General features: G+C 38.7%; 1 protein-coding gene across 1 annotated transcript in view; it reads right to left on the bottom strand.

Moving 5' to 3' along the window:
• Positions 1 to 7,903: 7,903 nt before the first annotated feature.
• Positions 7,904 to 21,660, bottom strand: part of MAK (male germ cell associated kinase) — a 59,473-nt gene continuing 45,716 nt past the window's right edge. Inside the window, exons 12-15 of the mRNA XM_046005657.1 lie at positions 17,975 to 18,106; positions 16,240 to 16,311; positions 13,497 to 13,616; positions 7,904 to 9,393 (exon numbers count right to left, since the gene is read on the bottom strand). Of these exons, the coding sequence (XP_045861613.1) occupies positions 9,239 to 9,393; positions 13,497 to 13,616; positions 16,240 to 16,311; positions 17,975 to 18,106 (479 nt within the window). The 3' untranslated portion in view covers positions 7,904 to 9,238. The remainder of the gene's footprint in view (positions 9,394 to 13,496; positions 13,617 to 16,239; positions 16,312 to 17,974; positions 18,107 to 21,660) is intronic.

Genomic DNA, 21,660 nt, shown 5'->3' on the forward strand with positions numbered 1-21,660 from the left:
AATAGGAAACTATAGGAATGTGAAAGTGTTCTGTTAATATTTTATTTAGTAATTACCTATTTTGAATAAGGACCAAGGAAAGTTAGTTATAATTTGATTATACATTGCACTGCTGCTCGTTTTAGAACTGATCCCTTCGTGAGGATTTCTAAGATTAGGACTGTGTAACAAAAAAGAAAGAAGAAAAAAGAAAACATGAAAATGTGGTTAACTAGCTATTCTATAAATATGAAACACCTGATACTTGAATTACCAGGTTTGGTCTCTACAACATTAAGGGGACACTGACATTTCCACCTCTGCACAAGGTGGGTGTGACTGGGTAGTGTATTCTAGACTACACATTTCTGTTAATACAGCTGGGATCATTGGGGTCATTGGATAGCCTCATCACAGCAATAACTCATTAAACTTTCGACCTACTGAGACTTCATGTCTTTTTCTTGCACACACTATTAATAATAACTACTCCTAAATAGGAAAGGGCTGGTGCTTAATGTCACATACTTGTGAATGCTTGATTAAATAAAAAATGTTCCATGGTTCCTGGCATAGTCAGTAGTCACCTTTTTATCATGTAGTTGTACCAAATTCATGGTTTAAATTACAAGAACAGATCCATTTATAAATAGCTAATTGGTCTGTGGTATGACTTCATGCCCTGGTGAATCAGATTATTGTGAACTTCTCAAACGTTAGTCCTGTACAGTCTAAAGGAAAATGGACAAAAAATCAAGTAGGCAGAACATTGCATGATCTTCTTGATATTTTAAAAACTGATTTTTATAGAAATGTGTTTGGGAAAAAAATAACTGGTTATAGGTAGTGTTATAAAGGTCAGAATGCCATAGGGGGGCCAGGTGTTCTCTTGAGCAGTGATGACCAGTCTGTGTATTATCCTTGTTCACAGAGCTAACCTTTATGCTTTCACCTGCCCAAACCCTGCTATGTGAGGGCCAGGTAGAAGTGAACACTAGTTCTCACTTCTTGTTCCCCAGGTGTTTCAGTCGTATGAACTGTAAGAGCAGAGGCACAGAAAGAAATTAAAAAGCAATACTCATATATTAATTGATCAGATACATTTTGGGTTCTAAACTAGCCTTTCTGTGATTGTCTTGACATTTAGATTGCTTGCATATCTTAGCTATTATAAATAATGGTGCAGTGAACATAGGGTACATAAATCTCTTTAGATCGGGGTTTTTGTGTAAGTACCCAGAAGTGGAATTGCAGGGTTGCATGGTAGTTCTAGTTTTAATTTTTTGAGGAACCTCCATACTGTTTTTCATAGTGGCTGCACCAGTTTACATTCTGACCTCCTCGCCAACACTTGTTATTTTTTTTCTTTTTAATACTAGCCCTCCTGACTGGTTTGATATTTCATTGTGATTTCAATTTGCATGGCCCTGATGATTATTGATGTTGAGCATCTTTTCATGTGTCTGTTGGCCAGCTGTATGTCTTTGGAAAAATGTCTATTCAAGTTCTGCTTGTTTTTTATTAGATTATTTGTTGTTTTGATATTAAGCTGTAGAAGATTTTTATGTGTTTTAGATATTAACATGTTAATCAGATACATGATTTGCTGCAAATATCTTCCTCCATCATTAGATTGCCTTTTCATTTTGTTGGTTCCCTTCTCTGCAAAAGCTTGTTTAGTTTGATGTAATCCCATTTATTTGTGTTAGCTTTTGCTGCTCTTGAATAGGAAACTGGTCTAAAAAAATTGCTAAGACTGATGTCAAAGAGCTTACTGCCTCAGTGTTCTTCTTGGAGTTTTATGGTTTCAGGTCTTATGTTTGTCTTTAATCTATATTTATTTTTGTATATGGTATAAAATAGAAATCCAGTTTTATTCTTTCACATGTAGCTATCCAGTTTTCCCAGCACACTTTTTGAAGAGACTGTCCTTTACCCATTGTCTGTTCCTGCCTCATTTATCATAGATTGACCATATATGTGTGTGTTTGTTTCTAGGCTCTCTATTCCGTTCATTTATGTATTTGTTTTTGTGCTGGTACCATACTGTTTGGGTTACTGTAGCTTTGTGGTATAGTTCGAAATCAGGGACTTACCTCCAACTTTGTTCTTCTTTCTCAAGACTGTTTTGGCTGTTTGCGGTCCTGTAATGCCATATAAATTTTAGGATTCTTTGTTCTAGTTCCATGAATAATTTTAATATTTTGTTTAATATTTTGATGGGGATTGCATTGAATCTCTTAAGATTGCTTTGGTAGTCAGGACATTTTAACAATGTAATTCTTCCAATCTATGAGCCCAGTGTGTATTACTTATTTGTGTCATTTTCAGTTTCTTTCATCAATATCTTATAGTACAGGTCTTTCACCTCCTTGGTTTTATTCCTAGGTATTTTATTCTTTTTGATTCAATTATAAATGGGATTGTTTTTAAAATTTCTTCATGATAGCTTGTTATTAGTTTATAAAAATGTACAGCTGATTTTTGTATGTTTATTTAATATTCAGTAACTTAACTGAAATTCATTTGTTCTAATAGTTTTTTTGGTGAAGTCTTCAGCATTTTCTATGTATAATTTCATCTCATCGACAACTAGTGATAGTTTTACTTCTTCCTTTCCAATTTGGATGCCTTTGATTTCTTTTTCTTGCCTAATGGCGGTGGTTACGACTTCTAGTACTATATGTTGAATAAAAGTGGTAAGAGTGGGCATTCTTGTCTCATTCCTTGTCTTAGAGGAGAAGCTTTTAGTTTTTTGCTGTTGAACGTGGTGATAGCTGTAGGTTGTCATATATGGACTTTATTCTGTTGAGGTTTGTTCCCTCTATACCCACTTTGTTGACAGTTTTAATCATTTTTAATCATGAGTGGATGTTGAATTTGTCAAATAGTTTTTCTGCATCTATTGAGATGATCATATGATTTTTATCCTTTTTTTTTTGTTGCTGTTAACATGTATCATGTTGATTGATTTGAGGATGTTGAAACCATTCTTGTATCCCTGGCATAAATCCTACTTGATCATGGTATATGGTCCTTTGTATTGTTGAATTCAGTTTCCTGGTAATTTTTGAGGATTTTTTCATCCTTGTTCATCAGGGCTCTTAGCTTACAATTTTCTTTTGTAATGTCTTTGTCTGGTTTAAGTAATAATGCTGGCCTCCTAAAATGAGTGTGGAAGTGTTCCTTCCTCTTCAATGTTTTGGAATAATTTGAGAAGGATAGTTACTAACTCTTGTTTAAATGTTTGGTAGGATCCATCTGTGAAGCTGTCTGGTCCTGGACTTTTGTTTTGGGTGGTTTTTAAATTGTTTTGATTCCATTATTTGTAATCGGTCTATTCATATTTTTTATTACTTCATTATCAGTCTTGGAAAGTTGTGTGTTTCTGGGAATTTATCCTTTTCTTCTAGGCTTTCCAGTTTGTTGGTGTATAATTTTAGAGATCTCTTACGATCCTTTGTATTTCTGTAGTACCAGTTTAACTTCTTTTCCATTTCTGATTTTATTTATTTGGTCTCTGTTTCATCTTTTCTTGATGAGTCTGGGTAGAGGCTTATCAATTTTGTTTATCTGTTCAAAGAACCAGCTTTTAGCTTCATAATTTTTCTTTTTTCCTTCCTTCCTTCCCTCTTTTCCCTCCCTCCCTCCCTTCTTCCCTTCCCTTTCCTTCCTCTCTCTCTCTCTTCCTTCCTTCCTCTCTCCCTAGATCATTTATTTCCATTCTGATCTTTATTATATCCCTCCTTCTGCTAACTTTGGACTTTTTTGTTGTTGTTCTTTTTCAAGCTCCTTTAGGAGTAAAGTTAGATTATTTATTTGAGATTTTTTATTTCTTGCTTATTTTTATAAACTTTTCTCTTAAAAATTGTTTTTTCTGTGTCCTGTAGATTTTGGAAAGTCTTGTTTTCATTTTCATTTGTCTTAAGGTATTTTTTGATTTTCTCTTTTTCTTTTGACCCATTGGTTGATGAGTAGCATACTGTTTAGGCTCCATGTGTTGTGGGTTTTTTGTTTTCAATTTTATTTATTTTTTAAAAAGATTTTTATTTATTTGACAGATAGAGATCACAAGTAGGCAGAGAGGCAGGCAGAGAGAGAGGGGGGAAGCAAGCAGGCTCCCCGCTGAGCAGAGAGCCCGATGCGGGCCTTGATCCCAGGACCCTGAGATCATGACCTGAGCTGAAGGTAGAGGCTTAACCCACTGAGCCATCCAGGTGCTCCTGTTTTCAATTTTATTTTTATAATTGATTTCTAGCTTCATTGTGCTTGGAAAAGATGTTTGATATGATTTAAGTCTTAAATTTATTGAGACTTGTTTTGTGACCTCATGAGATCCTACTGTGATCTTGGAGAATGTTTAATGTGCACTTGAAAAGAATGTATTCTGCAGCTTGAAGATTAACTGTTCTGTGTATATCTAGTAAGTCTTTATGGTTTGATCTATTACTTAAGGACAGTTTTTCCTTACTGACTTCTGACTTTTTTGTCTTGATAATCTATTAATGTAAGTGGAGTATTAAAGTCTTGCGTTGTTACTGTATTATTGTTAGTTTCCCTCTTTATGTCTGTTAAAATATTTGCTTTACATGTTTAGGTACTCCTGTGTTAGGTATGTAAATATTTGCAAATGTTCTATCCTCTTCTTGGATTGACCCTTTTATCATTATGTAAAAACACTTTTGTTGCAGTTTTTGCTTTAAAAGTTTTGTCTGGTAGGTATTGCTACTCTAGCTTTTTCTTTCCATTTGCATGGAATATCTTTTCCATCTCCACTTTAAGTCTGCATGTGTCTTTAGATCTGAAGTGAGTCTCTTGTAGACAGCATGATGGAATGATGGGTCTTGCTTTTTTTTTTAAATCCATTCAGCTACCCTATATGGTTTGTTTTTGTTTTTAATCTTTTCACCCTGTGTGTTTTGATTGGAGCATTAAGGCCAATTAAAGTAACTTAAAGTAATTATTGATACATACTTGTTACCATTTTGTACATTGTTTTCTGGTTGTTAATTTAGTTTTGTTTCTAATGTCTTCGTATTTTAGAGTTACATTCATTTAGTTTTTTGTATTTCTGTTAAGATTGTAGGATATTTTAGCTTTTGTTGTTACGATGAATGGAACCTTTTTCATATGTATTTTTAAATTAGGTAACAGTCTGAACAAAATTAATTTGACACTAATATAAGTACTTTTTGACTCATCGAGCATATTATGTGCCTTAGGTTCTTAGGTAACATTTATTTAGTCTTGTGGCTTTATGCTAAAGTTAGAAATAATAATATATTTGCTGCTACTGACAAGATCAACATTGTTCTAGAGACACCAGACAAAACAATAAAACATGAGAAATAAATTTGTATAAATGCTGGAAAAATCAAGAAATTAAACATTTTAAACAGTTAATATATTTATCTCTCTAGAAAACCCAAGAGAAGTAATTAAAAGTATACTGAACTAATGAGAAAGTTCTATAAAGCAGCAAGAAAGAGTAACACTAAAACCCAGTAGCTTTCTATTAACAGTCATACTTATTCTGTTCCATACTGTTTGCAATACCTAAGCCTAAGCCTCACCATTTTTTAATTTTCTAGTAGGACTCCTTGATTTCATGGTTTGGCTCAACAATTCTCTACCCAGCAGGTGAGGCATATGTCAAGTATATTTTGACTCCTACACTTAAAACCATTCAGTTGTCTCTCGACATTTAGATTTCTTCTTTAGTCTCCCTAATGTCCTGTTTTTTTTTTTTTTTCTTAACCCCATCATAGTTTGCCAGTATACAATTTCATATGTGTTTATTTAATGTCTCCCTCTAGAATATATGTTTTATGAGGTTAGGGAAAATGACCATTTTGTCACTACTATATATACTTCACTTAGTACTTAGTAGGCATTTAGTAAGTATTGCTGAATTTATAAATTGATCAAATACACTTTTTAAAAATATACTTTCTGGGGCATCTGGGTGGCTCAGTGGGTTAAAGCCTCTGCCTTCAGCTTAGGTCATGATCCCAGGGTCCTGGGATCAAGCCCCACATTGGGCTCTCTGCTCCGTGGGGAGCCTGCTTCCCTTCCTCTCTCTCTGCCTGTCTCTCTGTCTGCTTGTGATCTCTTTGTCAAGTAAATAAAATCTTAAAATAAAATAAAAATATATATACTTTTTAGGACCATTTTGAGAAGACAGTCCAGAGTTCCCATAGACCCCACACCTAGTTTTCCCTATTATTGATATCTTAGGTTAGCATGAAATATTTATTAGAACTTATGAATCAATATTGGTAAATTAATTGAAGTCCATATTTTATTCATATTTTCTAAGTTTTAAAAAACTAATGTTATATTTCTTTTCCAGGATCTCAGCTAGGATCCCATGTTACAATTAGTTGTCATGTCTCCTTAAGCTCCTGTTGGCTATGACTGTTTCTCAGATTTGCCTTGTTTTTGATGACTCTGATAGTTTTGAGGAGTCCTGACCAAGTCTTTTGTAGAATGCTTTTCTGTTAGAATTTGTCTAGTGTTTCCCTTATGGTTAGTCTGGAGTTAGGAAATTTTAGGAGGAAGACCACAGAGGTAAATGCTGTTTTCATCACATAATATTAAGGTGACATATATGAACATGGTATTATTGTTGATGTTGACCTTGATCATCTGGCTTCAGGTAGTATTCAGTCAGGCTTCCCCACTGTGAAGTTATTCCTTTCCCCCCTTCCTATACTGTGCTCTTTGAAAGGAAGTCACTGTGAACATTCTGTACTTAAGGACTAGGGAGTTGTACTCTTTCTTCTTGAGGGCAGAGTGTCTATATACATTATTTGGGATTCTGCACAGGAGATTTGTCTCTTTTCCCTACTCACTTATTTACTTATTTATATCAGTATGGACTCCAAGATATGTATTTCGCACTTTGGGTTATAATACAATTACTTCTTCATTTTCTTTCTCAAATTATTGCAGTTTGGACCATTAGAAGCTCTTCTGTTAGGAGCTCCTGTGTCTTTCACCTAGACCATCAATGTGGGCTGCTTCTGCTTATTGGCTTTTTGTTTTTGTTTTTTGTAACTCTTACTTTCTAACACTATAAGATCTCCAGTATCAGCTTGTGTATTTTATGCTCAGTACTAGAATCAGCCATCTCTCCAGAAAGCCCTGGTTCCTTTTACTGGACGGTGGTATTAGAATTCAAGATCTGGATGCTAGATTGCTACTGGGGTGAGCAGCTTTATTCATAATTGCCCAGACTTCAAAACAAGATGTTCTTCAGTAGGTGAATGGATAAACAACCTGTGGTGCATATATACCATGAAATATTAGTTAGAAATAAACAGACATGAGCTATCGAGCTAAGAAAGGACATGGAAGAAACTTAAATGCATCTTGCTAAGTGAAAGAAGCTGGTGTATGAGTCCAGCTATGTGCCATTCTGGAACAGGAGCACGGTGAAGATGAAGAGATTGGTGGGTTGTTAGAGGTTTGGGGGGTGGGAGAGAAGGATGAATGGGTGGAACATGGGATTTTTAGGACAAGGAAACTAATCTCTAGGATACTGTAATGGTGGATACATGGCATGTATTTTGTCAAAACCCACAGAGTATACAACACAAAGCATGAACCTTAATGTCAATTGTGGACTAAAGTTGTACTGATACTGGCTTATCAGTTCCAGCAAATGTCCCACACGAGTGCAAGATGTTAATAATAGGGGAAATTTGGGGAGGGTCCCGAAGGGGGGTATATGGAAACTCTGTACTTTGCAGAGAATTTTTCCATAAACCTAAAACTGCTAGAAAAACAAAAATCTATAATGAAAATGACAAATAGCCCTCAGAGTATAAGTATAAAGTTTAAAAGTATAAAGAAAACATACCAGTTAACCATATTTATTTTAATATCTATTGAGAAGTATAAAAGCTTCCCAGTAACACAAAATAATTTTTTAGCTTTGAGACATTAATTAGAACTGTACAAATATATATAACCATTACCATCAACATAAATAACTCTTCAGATTTTAACATTTTTCAACAAGGTGAGCTGCATCTTCTATACAAAAATACCACATTACTGTCATTTTATGATGCCTTTGGATAATGTCCACGAGATGATACCAATTACATTAGCATTTTTTACAAAGTCAGAAAATATATAAAAATAGCAGTTGATAACATTATTATTCTTTAAGAAGAATATACAGTACTAATGTCCAGTCCATAAAATGGCAGGTTTAAATAGAGTAGTCCCTAGTTCAAAATGTGTATTTTAAGTACCAGTTTAGAAATTAAAGAAAAAAAGAATTGTACTAAGTGAAATCACTGCTATAGCAACTGAATGCATTTGCTCTTCAGAGTAAATGGCAAGGTCGGAGCCAGGTCAGTGATCTGCAGCAGCAACAGTTTGTTTTGGGGGACAAGCTGGCACACCTCATTTTTGTGTCTAGTAGGAACATGGAAGCAAAGTGTTTTGAAAGTCTGATGAACATACGTCACAGTTTCAAGAACTTTCTTAATGATGTGAAGATGAGAGAACCTTGACTTGGTCGATCTGGGAGTCTTCGAGCCATTGGGTTTGATAGTCACCATGAATTCGTGGGAGTTGTGTTGGTCAAAATCAAACAACAGATTCTCCACTAAAATTGGGTGACATAATTTTGAGATCTTTATTATTAAAGATAAATTTATTCCTAGAAAAGATACCCTGCTCAAGATGGAATTAACCATCGCTTCCATAATTTCAAAGTAGAAAAGCATATGATAAATGAGCGTCTTTTGCCATTGCCAAACTGGTAGGGTAGAGCCTTAGCCAGATAAGAACCATAACTGACAGCCCACAGAAGTCCACCCAGTTGCTATTAAAAAAACAAACCTTTGAGGCCAACTGAGGAAATGTTAAATTAGTTTAGCAAATAACAGCTGAAACACTCTAAACACTTTCTGAAGGCCTTTTTTAAAAAAAAGATTCTTATCATACTTAGTAACTATTAATTTGTAGATCAAATACTTGATACTTTGGCAAATAGTTTATTCAATACTTTGTAAAGTCCTACCCGTATATCAGCACTGTGGGCAACCGATGCTAAGAATATGCATTTCATTTCTAGGAAAGAAAATAGGAGATGGTTTTTGCTCTTTGAATTGAAGTACCCACTACTGTATATTTCTTCCAGAACTCAGTAGAAAGAGACATGACATCTGTAGACATTTCCTAGGGTCAGGGGACTTGCAGGGCTCCATGGAGCAGTGCTGTGGGGCTTCACAGGAGACTCCTACCGGTGGCCGCCATACTTGGCCACCCAGTCTGTCCTTCCATGCACCGAGGGAACCGGCTGTGCACGGTTCACAATATTTAGATTCTTGGCCGTGGGATTGTAAGTAGGTCCTGAAAACTGCCCCCGACCAGGTTTTGTGTTCCAGGTATATTCTGGAAGAAATAAGAATTGGAAGTTGGAATTTTATTCATTTCATTAACAAATTTAAAGTCAAGCAATTTATCTTTTTTATTTTATGGGGGAATCCAGAGTTTATCTTTAAAAGATTAGTTCAGTGGTCTCTAAGACTTTTTTTTTAATATTAAAACCAAAAATTCTAGTATACTCTTATGTTTATACAGAATTCTTAGTAGCTTAAGAGCCAATATTTCTGGTTTACAGTTCTGATACTGCTGCCGTTTCTTTTTTGGGTTTACTCAAATGCCTTAACACATTTAGGTAGGCAACATCAACCAGGAGGACCAAGAAATTCTGGGTTGAGGTTCAACGGGCAGTACCCACAAATGACAAAGCAATAAATCATTTTATAGAGAACTTCAGTCTCTTCTCCAGTCCTTCCCACACCCACCGTCACTTCACATTTCCAGCGGATTGTCAGGTGTTCTCTCTAAAGAGGATGTTTGATCTGTCCATTTGAGATCTAAGTATCTTTTCACACTGCGTGGTGGCTGTCACACTTGGATTAAGCTCCTAAGTGTCTATTTTGAAATGAGTCTAACCATTTTGTACACCTAGCACTATACCATATTCATGTACACAGTTTCCCTGTTTTTGTTGTTTGTATCTATACTTTCTCTGAACCTGGAGGGGACATTATAGGAGCAGGATGGGTCCATTGTCCTGCTGACCTCCGCTCAACAGGGAACATAGCATTAAGTGAGGAACTGCCCAGGGAACACCCTGTCCTATCCTCTCATTCTTACCAGGTTTAAAATTCTCCAGGTTAAAGCTAATAGAAAGCTACCTAATGAAGCAGGGACAAAGTGTTTAGAAGAGCCAGTTAACCCTTAACTGTTACGGAAAAACTGATTAAACCACTAACCAAGTTTTCCAGGAATGGCCCTTTACTTCTAACTCGTGGGAGCGTAGAAAAGCACCAGTGTGTTGAATTTGTGAACCCAAACCTGAGGTCTATAGGCCAAAATGGTACTGGGCATAGATGATAGCGGTGGTGGGAGGGTGGGAGAGGAGGGAGACCGGCCATAAGCCCTGGTGATTCAGAGAACCCCTTCAGCTAATAGAGTGAGGCCCTTGGGGTGCAAAATGAGGGATTTGGGGAGTAACAGCTTTTTCTCCAAGTCATGACATAGCTACGCCAAGTCCTAAATGGATTTGAGGGAAACCGCGTCCAGGCAGATACTTTTAAAACCTTCTTGGAAGAGGGGATCATTTTGCCAAGAAGGGTATAGTGTTGACATTTAGATTCCTATCTGAAAGATAATAGTTTTAGGATTCAAGCACCGTTGCTGAAGAACTTAGGGGCGGACAAAGGATCCGAGATCTCGTGGGAGGGCAAGAAATGCTTTTGTGGGGGCGCCTGGGTGACTCAGTGGGTTAAGCCGCTGCCTTCGGCTCAGGTCATGATCTCAGGGTCCTGGGACCGAGTCCCATATCAGGCTCTCTGCTCTGTGGACAGCCTGCTTCCCTCTCTCTCTCTCTCTGCCTGCCTCTCTGTCTACTTGTGCTCTCTCTCTGTCAAATAAATAAATAAAATCTTTAAAAAAAAAAAAAAAAAGAAATGCTTTTGTGTCTTTGCCAGACCAGACCCTACACGTCCTGAGCATGGGACAAACAAGCCTCTAAGGTTTGCTGTGCATTTAAGAGCCACATGTGTCCTATCAGGGGCTTTTAACTTCTTGTAAAAAAATGTTTGCTTAAGGAAAGATGTTCATCTGCAGTTAAGAATTTAATCAGGGGCGCCTGGGTGGCTCAGTGGGTTAAAGCCTCTGCCTTCGGCTCAGGTCATGATCCCAGGGTCCTGGGATCGAGCCCTACATCAGGCTCTCTGCTCAGTGGGGAGCCTGCTTCCTCCTCTCTCTCTGCCTGCCTCTCTGCCTACTTGTGATCTCTCTCTGTCAAATAAAATATTAAAAAAAAAATTTAATCAGTGCCACCACTGTGTCACTTTCAGCAAGAAACAGAACCTCTGTAAGACAGATCATGATAACAGTACTTTCTGTAGTCGAGTTAATGAATGTAGTGCACTTAGATCAGGGCCCTCCCTGCTCTTGTAAAGGGTGGCTGTCCAGGAAAAAGTCCCTCCTTAAAGTCCTTGTTACCATCAGAGCAAGGGGAGGAGGTGATGTTAGGAAGTCTGGATAAGAGATTACATGGGAAAGCTGGAAGAAATTAATTTACATTTTCTTCTCAAAACATGAGAGTGAGGACAAGGAGGAGCAGAGAGGGAGGCAGGCTTCATGAGAAGGGGAAATAGTTGAGTAAATATGGTAATGACCTGGTTTTGTTTTCTTGTGGGAAACTGCCACCCAGGTGGGAGTGCTGGAGGACACATCTCTTACAGAACAGTGGTTTCCCAAGGACTTGCCTTGACCACGAGAATGATTAATATTTACTTCTTTTTTTTACCTATCCTTCTACCACCATCTGTAGGAAAATCTGATGAGCAGAGTAAATGAAGAGAGAAAAAGTTATGAGAAAGCATTTACTAAAAAAATGTAAACAGGACTATGCATGCTAATCTGACAGGATACTTAACATGTAAAGGCCTTCAGTATCTTACAAAAATAGTCTTAAAGATACCTACTTTCACTTTGTAAGAGCAGGCACTCAGATAAATAATTTGATACATTATGATTTCCTGCTTTTATTTTAAAAATTGCTATTAAGCCATGGCTGGTGGTGACTTTCCATAAGGTTGCTTAAAATACCTGAGGCTTTGAAAAAAAAAAACAAACCATTGCTGTATATCAAGTGTTCACTTACATATTTTGTTTCAGCAGAGGGATAAGGAAGCAGTTCTTCACAGATAAGGTAACTGAGTACTGTTTATTTCTACTCTGTTAAGAGATAGTAAATTAGAGACGTCCAGTGCTTTTTACAGTTTTAGCTCCAACAGTGTGAACTTTAAAGACTGGCAGCTTGAATCAGGAGTTCTAAGATAAGCCCCTGGCTAGGACACATCCCAAGATTACTTTTCTTTTTCTTTTTTCTTTTTTTTTTTTTTTTTTAGATTTATTTATTTATTTATTTGACAGAGATCACAAGTAGGCAGAGAGGCAGGCAGAGAGGGAGAGAGGAGGAAGCAGGCTCACCACCGAACAGAAAGCCCGATGCGGGGCTCAATCCCAGGATCCTGAGATCATGATCTGAGCCGAAGGCAGAGGCTTTAAACCACTGAGCCACCCACGCGCCCCCCCAATATTACTTTCCAAGTGAACTTCGCTCTTACATTACAACTTTGTATCTTACCAAACTTCTATCTCCCTTCGCCTTTAGACACTTTCAGGAGGACCTCTATTTTAGATTAGAATCATTTCGAGAATGTTCATAGCCAGATCTGGTCAAGCTCAAGTACAGAATCATGACCCTGGTCTCTGGCCATACCACCCTGAACGTACCCCATCTCGTCTGGAAGCTAAGCAGGGTCGGGCCTGGTTAGTACTTGGATGGGAGAATCACGACCCTGACGATCAAGGGCATACCCTTGAACGTGGCTGTCCTGCCACGCTACCGAGGAATCAACCCTTCACCACCCACTGTTGCAAAGCCAGCGTGGTGTGGAAGTCCTGCCACCATTCTGTTCAGTACAGTGGAACTGCAGAGGAGATGGCGCACGGACAGTGTCGCAGCATTGGTTAAAGTTCCGCTCTGGGCTAGGTGCCAGGTGGGAAGCTCTGAAGGATGCCATCTTCCATCTCGTTGGCTGGCACAGCATGTTCCTTGGAATTACCCAGACCCAGCTGCTGTCCCGGCCGCACCGCTGACCAGCTGTGTGACCCTAGGTAAACTGCTTCATGTCAGTTTCCTCCTCTGTAAAGGGCTCCCTCGTCCAGTCTTGTGAAGAGTAAATGGCATAACGTGTACCTGGCAGAGAGGAGCCATTTAGGCAGAGGGAGCACTTAGGACAGACCCTCAGACCACAGCTTCAGAAGAAGAAAGGACATTTTGCCAAAAACTACTAGAACTGTGTTATTGAGACTAATTTAAAAGTCTTCACTTGGGGAAAGTGATGATATAAACTTGGAAAGCGCTCCTTTCTGATCAGAAATCTCAAAAACTATGAAGTTGTTCTTACCTGAAGTTGTTGCACTGAGAGGTGCTAAGTGTATCCTCTGGCCAGCTGAGCCCACTTCTTTTTTGAGAAAGGAAGGAATATATCCCGACTGATTGTAAGTAGCATAGCTTCCAAGATTTCCTGGTAATGCATCATAAAGTTTCATAGTCAGAAGGTGAGTATTTTAAAGCACCAGAGAGTAACGAATTCTACACCCCTCCCAATTCTAGATTCGGTTTTTTGAGTATTGACTATTCCAGGCGCTGCATAATAGCTTTACAGATAATCTTGTTGAGTCCATGTAATGCCCCTTTAGATGCCTATTTTATCCACACCTTGTGGCTCTTAGAACCTGCCTAAATGATCACAGTAAGTGACCGAGCTAGAATGTGAACCCAAAGCTGTCTGCCCTGAACATACCAGTTTTGTTTTTGTTGTTTTTTTTTTTTCCATTTTATTTATTTTTTCAGCGTAACAGTATTCATTCTTTTTGCACAACACCCAGTGCTCCATGCAAAACGTGCCCTCCCCATTACCCACCACCTGTTCCCCCAACCTCCCACCCCTGACCCTTCAAAACCCTCAGGTTGTTTTTCAGAGTCCATAGTCTCTTATGGTTCGCCTCCCCTGTTTTTTTTTTTTTTTTAATGACTTCTTTCTTAACCTGAGTGTGTTTCCTGCCAGGCCGCCCCTGGCCCTCCTTTTCTTCATTCTGTAAAAATCACTATAGTAACTGTACCTGTTCTCATAGGGTTGCTGTAGAGAGTGGATGAAATGTATGCAAAGCACTTAACAGAGAATCCGGTGTTCAGTAAATGTCAGCTGTCATCAACCTCATTCTCATCACTGTTAGTGAATGACGGCCTTGGGGCAGTAGAGTGATGGGCTGAAGGTGGGAGAGCTAAAGGCAGAAGACAGGATGTCTTCTGACAGGATGTCAGCTCGAGCTGAAATGAGAGTCTGAACTAAGGGAGTCACAAAGGCAATGGTGAAGAGAACTAAGTGAATGTATGGGGTAGGAGGGGAAGGGAAAGAGGACTACAAACCCCTCAGTTTGTATCTTAGGTGACTAAGAACAGCAACAGGTTTGTTGGAAAGACATGATGCCTGTGGGATACTGGAGTTGTGGTTGAGCGGGCTGGGAGACGCAATTAGCCAAGTATGGCAGTTATGGGGCTATGAGCTTGGAGGAGCCAGCTCAGAGGGCTTGTGGGTTGTGCTAAGATCCAGAACAGAGGCCCAGGGAACACCAGCATTAAGAGACAGGAAAGAAGAGGACCCGCAGAGGAGAGGGAATAGAAAGGGTGGTAGACGATAGGAACAGGGTCTGAACATCCAGGAGCACACAGTGTGTAGAAAGAAGGAAGACGGAAGGAGGCAGAGATCTGATGGGATTAGCCCGGCTGTGGGATCTGGCCACTAGGATCATGTCAGGACCTGGCAGGAGCGGTTTCAGTGGCCTGAGTCCAGGTGAGGACAGACCACAGTGAGCTGAGAAGCAAACTGGAAATAGGAGGAAAAGGAATAGAATTTCTTTCAAGGAGCCTCGCTGTGCAGGAAAGGAGACACATTTGTCAGCAAGGAGGTGGAATAGGACTCTGATCGTGATGGTGAGCTATGACTGAAGCATTTCTTACAGCGTTGCTGGTTCGCAAGTCTGGCCTCTGAACCTCTTGTCCCTGATGTCTGTCACAGCGCTCTGCACAGGAGGCCCTCAATAAGTGTGTGCTCTTGAACCAACAAATGCCAAGCAGCAGCGTCACCACGGAAGTGAGACTTTAGACAGTGAACACGTCAGTTTGTTCAATTTTTAACACTACGGAATTCTGCATATGCACAACTGCCTAATTCGACCTTTCTTTTAGCTCCGAGTACCCATTTCTAAATCACTAATCAGCCTTTTATGTCAGAAGATTTTTGAAAGGCAGTTCACGGCAGTGATCCCATTCAACAGCAGCTTCAGAACACGGCTCTGGCTCTCCTCTGCGTCCTCAGAGCAGACGCTACATGCTTACGGTGACAAAAATCCTAGGGTTGGTTATATAGTAGTACCTTGGTAAATATCATGTCCTTCATTTTCTACACAGGAAACTGACTTAGGGAGCCTAATTGACTTGCCCACAATCACAAGGCTCCTGAGTGACAGAATGGGGATGGGATATGTCAGATTCTAAAAGCCATGTGCTGAGCAGGTAATGGGCTGTAGGGAGAAAGTCGCTAAGGAAAATGCCCCCAAAATCCATTATTTTGGCTTATTACTTTAGAAGTACCTTATGAGCTGCAAAGTTTCAGGCTGGAGCCAATAGTTAGCACTGTTTACACCAGCAACAGTGCATCTCTAGGAAATCCACCACCTCTATTAACCTGGTTAACTTTTAAGTGATTGTTAATGTGTAAGGAATGAGTGTCAGAACTTTAAAAAAGATTTTCCAGGAATACCGATTACAAATTAGAAAATATTCTTTTAATTCTTATTCTCAGTAGTTTTGCTTCATTTATATAAATTGTCATTATTAATTTAAGAAAATGAGCCTAGAGCTTTAAGAGCAAGTTAGTTTAGAATCCTGACTGCTAAAGAACGGTGTTCTTGATGACGTGGAATGCTTCTCTTTCTCCCAGCCCTGGTCTGACTTCTAAAAGCAGGTGACCTTGGTTGGCCGTCATAGTGGCCTTGTATGACAGGATTCAGGGCAAATGTGGAAAAGAAAATTGGACAAGATATTCAAAGAACAAGTTGTACTCATCTACAATGCCCAGAAATTACCTTGTGGGTCCTCTAATTCAGGAAAACTTTCATTGCATGATAGTTTTTCAATTGGTTTAATTATGCTTTCCTCTGAAGAGAAGGCAAGTGGAAGGAAAGAATGAATAAGAAGAATGTTTAGGAAAAGCAGAGAAACAATGGTTAGATGATTAATGAAAAAATCAGGAAGGACATAAACTGTTCTCACGTGTGGTCACAGCTTTCCTTTGACGCCAGCCAATTCTATATTCCCCTGAGATGCAGAGTTGTAGTGGGATCATTTAAACTCATTTGTACTTAACCAGCTGGTTCAGTAAATATTATTTTAAAATAGTGGGAAAAAATAAGTAAATTAGTGCTGCCATATCTGATACCTCAGCACTATTAAACAGATAAGTTGAGTCCTCAGAGCATCTGGAAAACTTAAAATGTCCAGAGTGTGTTGTCGTATCTCAGAACACCCCAGTAGACTACTCACTTGCTGCCATCAGTGATCACAGATATTTTTGCATCCAGTTCTCTATCATCTGTCTTATTATAAGAACTCTGCTTCTTCACACACTTTAGACTGTTGCGTAAAATTTTTCATTGTAAGTTTTATAGTTCGTAAAGTTGTCATTTGTGGGATATTTATAGACATTTTAAAATAAAACTATACATCTCTAATTTAACTTTAAGCAATGGGATTTAAATACCATGGTGATTTTATGGCTACCAATACTGACTTACAGAATACATAAATACATTCCTTTTAGCCATTGGAAATTTCACATTAATCTCATTTCTCTCTAAAATTTTATTTTCATTCATGTCAGCTCCCAAATTTTATCCAAATATAATTTTAGGCTTAAAAGTATTTAAGTTGACTGCTGAAAAGTATGTATAAATTGAAACCTTTGAAAAAAAATGTTTATAGCCATAAGTATGTTAAAGTACTTTTTTTCTAGATTAGGTTCATTATAATTACAATAATTCTTTGCATATAATTAATCAAAAAAGATGAATACTATAAATTTCGATTACTGAACATTGAAAGGCATTGTTTTTTGGAGAAATTCATCTCACTGAGAAAGATGTCCTTGTATCCACAAATGAGTATTGCTTATTGCTAAAATCAGGTTTCAGCAACAGTTCTGTTCCTTTTTCTCTTGTTCCTTTTTGGAGATGGAAGCGCTGAGAAACCTTGTTTAATGTAAACAGATAGTTGGGAATGAAAGGTGTTCTGTTACAGCTTTGTCACAACAGTCTTTGAACTCTACTCAGAGCTCTAGACCAAAAATCATACGGTGATTTTGAAAATGAGTTTTCATTATCTGTCAGCTGATAATTCATTTAGGCTAAGAACTGGAAGCCACGTGACTTAAATAGGATTTGTTCCCCAGTCATCAAGAGTTACTCACTTTCTCAACATTGATCCCAACATAGGAAACTGTGTCTTTGACTGGCACCCCCGAGATTTTTATTCTTTGGGGAAACAGGAAACATACCCTAGTAAACAGAATTTGTCTTTTCTTTTGTAAAGTCAGAGAATAGAGACCCATTGTTCAGGAAGATGCATTTTTTAGGACAGAATCCATATGGAAGTTGAGATCTGGCAAATGATTGCCTTTAAATAATCTGTGCTGAAGTACCAGTTAGAAAGGTTTTGTGTACCCCCAAAATTATCTCAGTTGGAGGAAGGTAGCTTGCAATGTAGTTAAAGATCTGCAGAAGGAAAACAATGTAAAATTATACTTTAAATGTATTTTTGCTTTACCTGCATTACTCCTTTTGAAAGCAAGTTCTGCCCCCACGGGTCCCAATGACTTAGGAAATAACTGATTACTCCAAGTATATGGGTTTATATCCTTTCCACTGGCTACCAAGGACACATTCTTGGGATTTACACCTTAGAAGAGCAAAATAGTCATTTCAGAGGTTAGCGTGTGATCATTAACTTGAAGGAAAAATATATAATACACTTCAGATGAAGACCAGAAGTAACATGGAGAAGGAGAATGGCAATAAATTTATGTTGCAATGTAGCAGATAACTGCCTTAACCTGAAATACTTCCAATAACCTGGAATCCTCACAGTGTATTTTATAAACATAAGATGTTTTCTGTCACACAAGAAATAATAGGTTAAACATTGCCAAATGTCTTACAAAAATGGAGATGGTAACCACATTTTCTTCAAAAAGATACTTCCTTGTCATTTACTTGTTTTCAGCATGAACTCTGGGCCAGCCCTGGAGGAACACTTAGTGTGGCCAGGAAAACAGACGTGTGACCAAGAACTCAGGGGAACCGAAAATTTGGACACAGATATGTCAACATCTATGAAGCTTATTTGTATATGAGACCTGGTAAATTCTAAACAAAGTATTTCTGATTTTCTGAAATCTGTGAAACGTGGAGTCAACTTTGGACTTGGGTACTAGTGGTCAAAGGGTGGTGTTTCAACTTTTTAAGAGATTTGAAAATTTCCTGAACTTGCTTGCTTTTTACTGACCATAAATTGGATATAACATACAGGACGGTAAAGACCTCATGCCATCGAAGCTTCTGGGTTGTACATGAGTGTTTTCTTCAGCTAATACAAGAAAAATCCTCACTGGGGACTACCAATAATGTAGGATATTAGCAGTTTTTTTTCCAGGTGGGACAATCTCTTGCTTTTCAGAGTGAACTCCTTAGCAAAGTTTCCCATTTATGAGACATATAATAATATCCCCAGTTCTGAAGACACAAAAAAACCAGGTTGCTTTGTACACAAGGTTACTGGTCACCAGTTTCTAATGAAACACCCCGCCAGATAAATAATTTGCCTTTCTAATGGCATATAGCTCCATACAGATTTTGGTTTCTAATAAAACACTTACAAATTGAACTACAGTAGGCAGTTACCTGACAATAAAGAAGATGCACTTTCTAAAGATAGCAATAACTCATGAAAAAGTCTTCACCAAAAATAAATAAATAAATAAATCCTTATTTTGCTGGCTTGCCCTGAAAGAAAGGGCAAGGTAGGGGGACAAACCAAAAATCACCTTAAATGAACTGTTTTCCTAAGTGTAGTTCAAAAAGAATGGGCTCTTGAGTACCTCAATTGTTTTTTAATCAATTAGTCTTGTGATATCCCTAGTTTTTTTTTAAGTAAATACATCCATTAGCAAAGAAAATGGCTTTAATTCTGTCTTTTTGAAGATTCCAGATTTCTTGGAAATAGACACAGTCTAGACTGTTAGGTCATTTACATCTTAGTTGACAAGCTTTTACTGGGCACCTTCTATATAGCAAACACTGGGATAGAGGTAGAAATGAACATACCATCATCTCTTGCCTCAGAGGAGATGAAATCAGTTAGCAAATATTTAGTGAGCACCTATCACATGCCAGGCAGTGTATATGGCATTGGACAAAAAGTGGTGAACACAGCACACTAGTTTCTACTCTTGTGGCTCTTATAATTTAATGGGAAGGGAGACATTAAAAGTTGTAAATAGATAATTAGTGGTATATAAATTGTTTAAAAGAATCTGGTGCTGAGGGGGGCAGGCAAATAACAGAATCAAGTTTCTTTAAAAGTTCTATCACTCTTTCTTTAAAAAATGGAATTTTAAGGTGAACTGTGAATCTGATTGGGGGCCAGGAGGAGGTGGAAGGCGTGTTCTTGGGAGAGGCCACAGTGTAGGCTGGGGACCGGAAATGGGGAAGCCCTGGGAGAGAGTCCGTGGACAAAGGAAGAACAGGACTGGCACAAAAGAGGCTGGAGAGGGGAGTAGGGCTCAAGTCACATAGGGATGTGTGTGTCCTGTGAAGAAATTTAAAACATGGTAGGAAAGGCGAGTGTAGAAATGACATGGGACATTGAAGACAAAGACCAGGGGAGCGGGAAGGAGGAACAGAAGTAACAAAGGGACTCAGCAGGGCAGGGTTTCAAAAGCGCTGTGGAGGGAGCCGGTCTCCTTGCCAGCGTGGCTGCCTCCGTGCATGCGGGCTGGAGTCCTGGTGCTGGGAGCAGGACGGGAGACCAGAAGGCACCTCCGAGAGATGCTTTGTGCTTGCATCGCACACTCTACTGCAACTACCTTGCTATCGTTAAATACCTAAGGCTTACAGGGTGAGCTGAGCGATGACTGCCGTCGCATTGTAAGTAACAGAAAACAGAATCTCAAAGTCTTGCTCCAGTACACAGCCGGTCAGTAGCAGGTCAGTAACTATGACTCTTGCGTCTCTCTCCCTGAAGGCCAGTATCACAGATCTGCCAGTTCTTGTCTAATGTCATGCTGCCCTGAAAGTATATGGTACATTTCTAGAGCTCTCGTGATCCTAAAAAAGTTGATGCTTAATAAAACCTTTTATGTTTGGATTTATAATTTAAAAAAAGAAAAAGAGGACCCCCCCCAAAGATATTCTTTTTTTTAATCCTGAAGATACTCAATTATAAAAATAACTTTGGATCACAAATGTCAAGGATCACTTATTGCGGTTTCTATCCTCTGCAGTTGCTGGGTCATGATAGGTGCTCAGTAAATGTTTGTCCAGGTAACTGAACTGAGCTCAATTCTAGTTTCAAATCTCATCCAGCTCTAGAGGGGCATCCTCAAGACAAAAAAAAGGTCAACAGGGGAATAGTAAGGCTCAAATTGAGATTTCATGCACTTCTAATTTCAAGTCTGTTTATTAAGTTTCGATTATAGCCATGCTTGTGAAGCACAGTGATTTGCGAAACTGTTACATCTCTCTTTTAAAAAGAAAGTGATCTGACCAGCCTCAGATACCCAAAATATGTCCCAGAAAATGACTTTAGGGAGCAGAAATAGGAAAACAGGGTACATTGCATCCATTTATCCTAACAAAAATTTACAGTTGCCTTTCCCACCACCAGAGGGCTCCCTTGTATAGATAAAAATACCAATTTTGCTGAGTGATTTTTGTTTTTTTCCCCAAACGGAAGAGTATTCCCCATGAACTTGTGTTCTGGGAACTTTGCTACATCCCTACTTTTGCAGTCAGATCAGAACTCCCTCACAGTACCAACACCAACATTTACAAACCTCCAGGTATCTAGATAGAGATTACAAGGGAAGTGACTTTGGTGCTTTCAGAAGTGCCCCCCGTGTTTTATGGTCTTAATTCCAACTCTTCTCCCCTTCCTAAGGACTTCAATCCCTCAGGCATCGCCCTCCCGTCCGGCATGATTAATGCCTCCCTCTGTAAGCGATCATTCCGGTCCACATGTAGATGAGCTCCAAAGACCCAGAATCCCCACCATTGATGTGCTCCCTGAGCTCGCTCCAGTATGGCTCTGTTTTCTAAGCTCTTTGCAGCAGAACATCTCCAAAGAGTAGTATGCCTGTTCAGTCGCTACTTTCTCACTTCTCATCACTTTTCAACCCATGCCAGCCTACTTCTCACCATTCCAGACTGAAACTGCACGCCCAGGCTCATCAGGGA

Source organism: Meles meles, chromosome 5 (genome assembly GCF_922984935.1).
Source record: "Meles meles chromosome 5, mMelMel3.1 paternal haplotype, whole genome shotgun sequence".
In the NCBI taxonomy this organism is placed as follows: Eukaryota; Metazoa; Chordata; class Mammalia; order Carnivora; family Mustelidae; genus Meles; species Meles meles.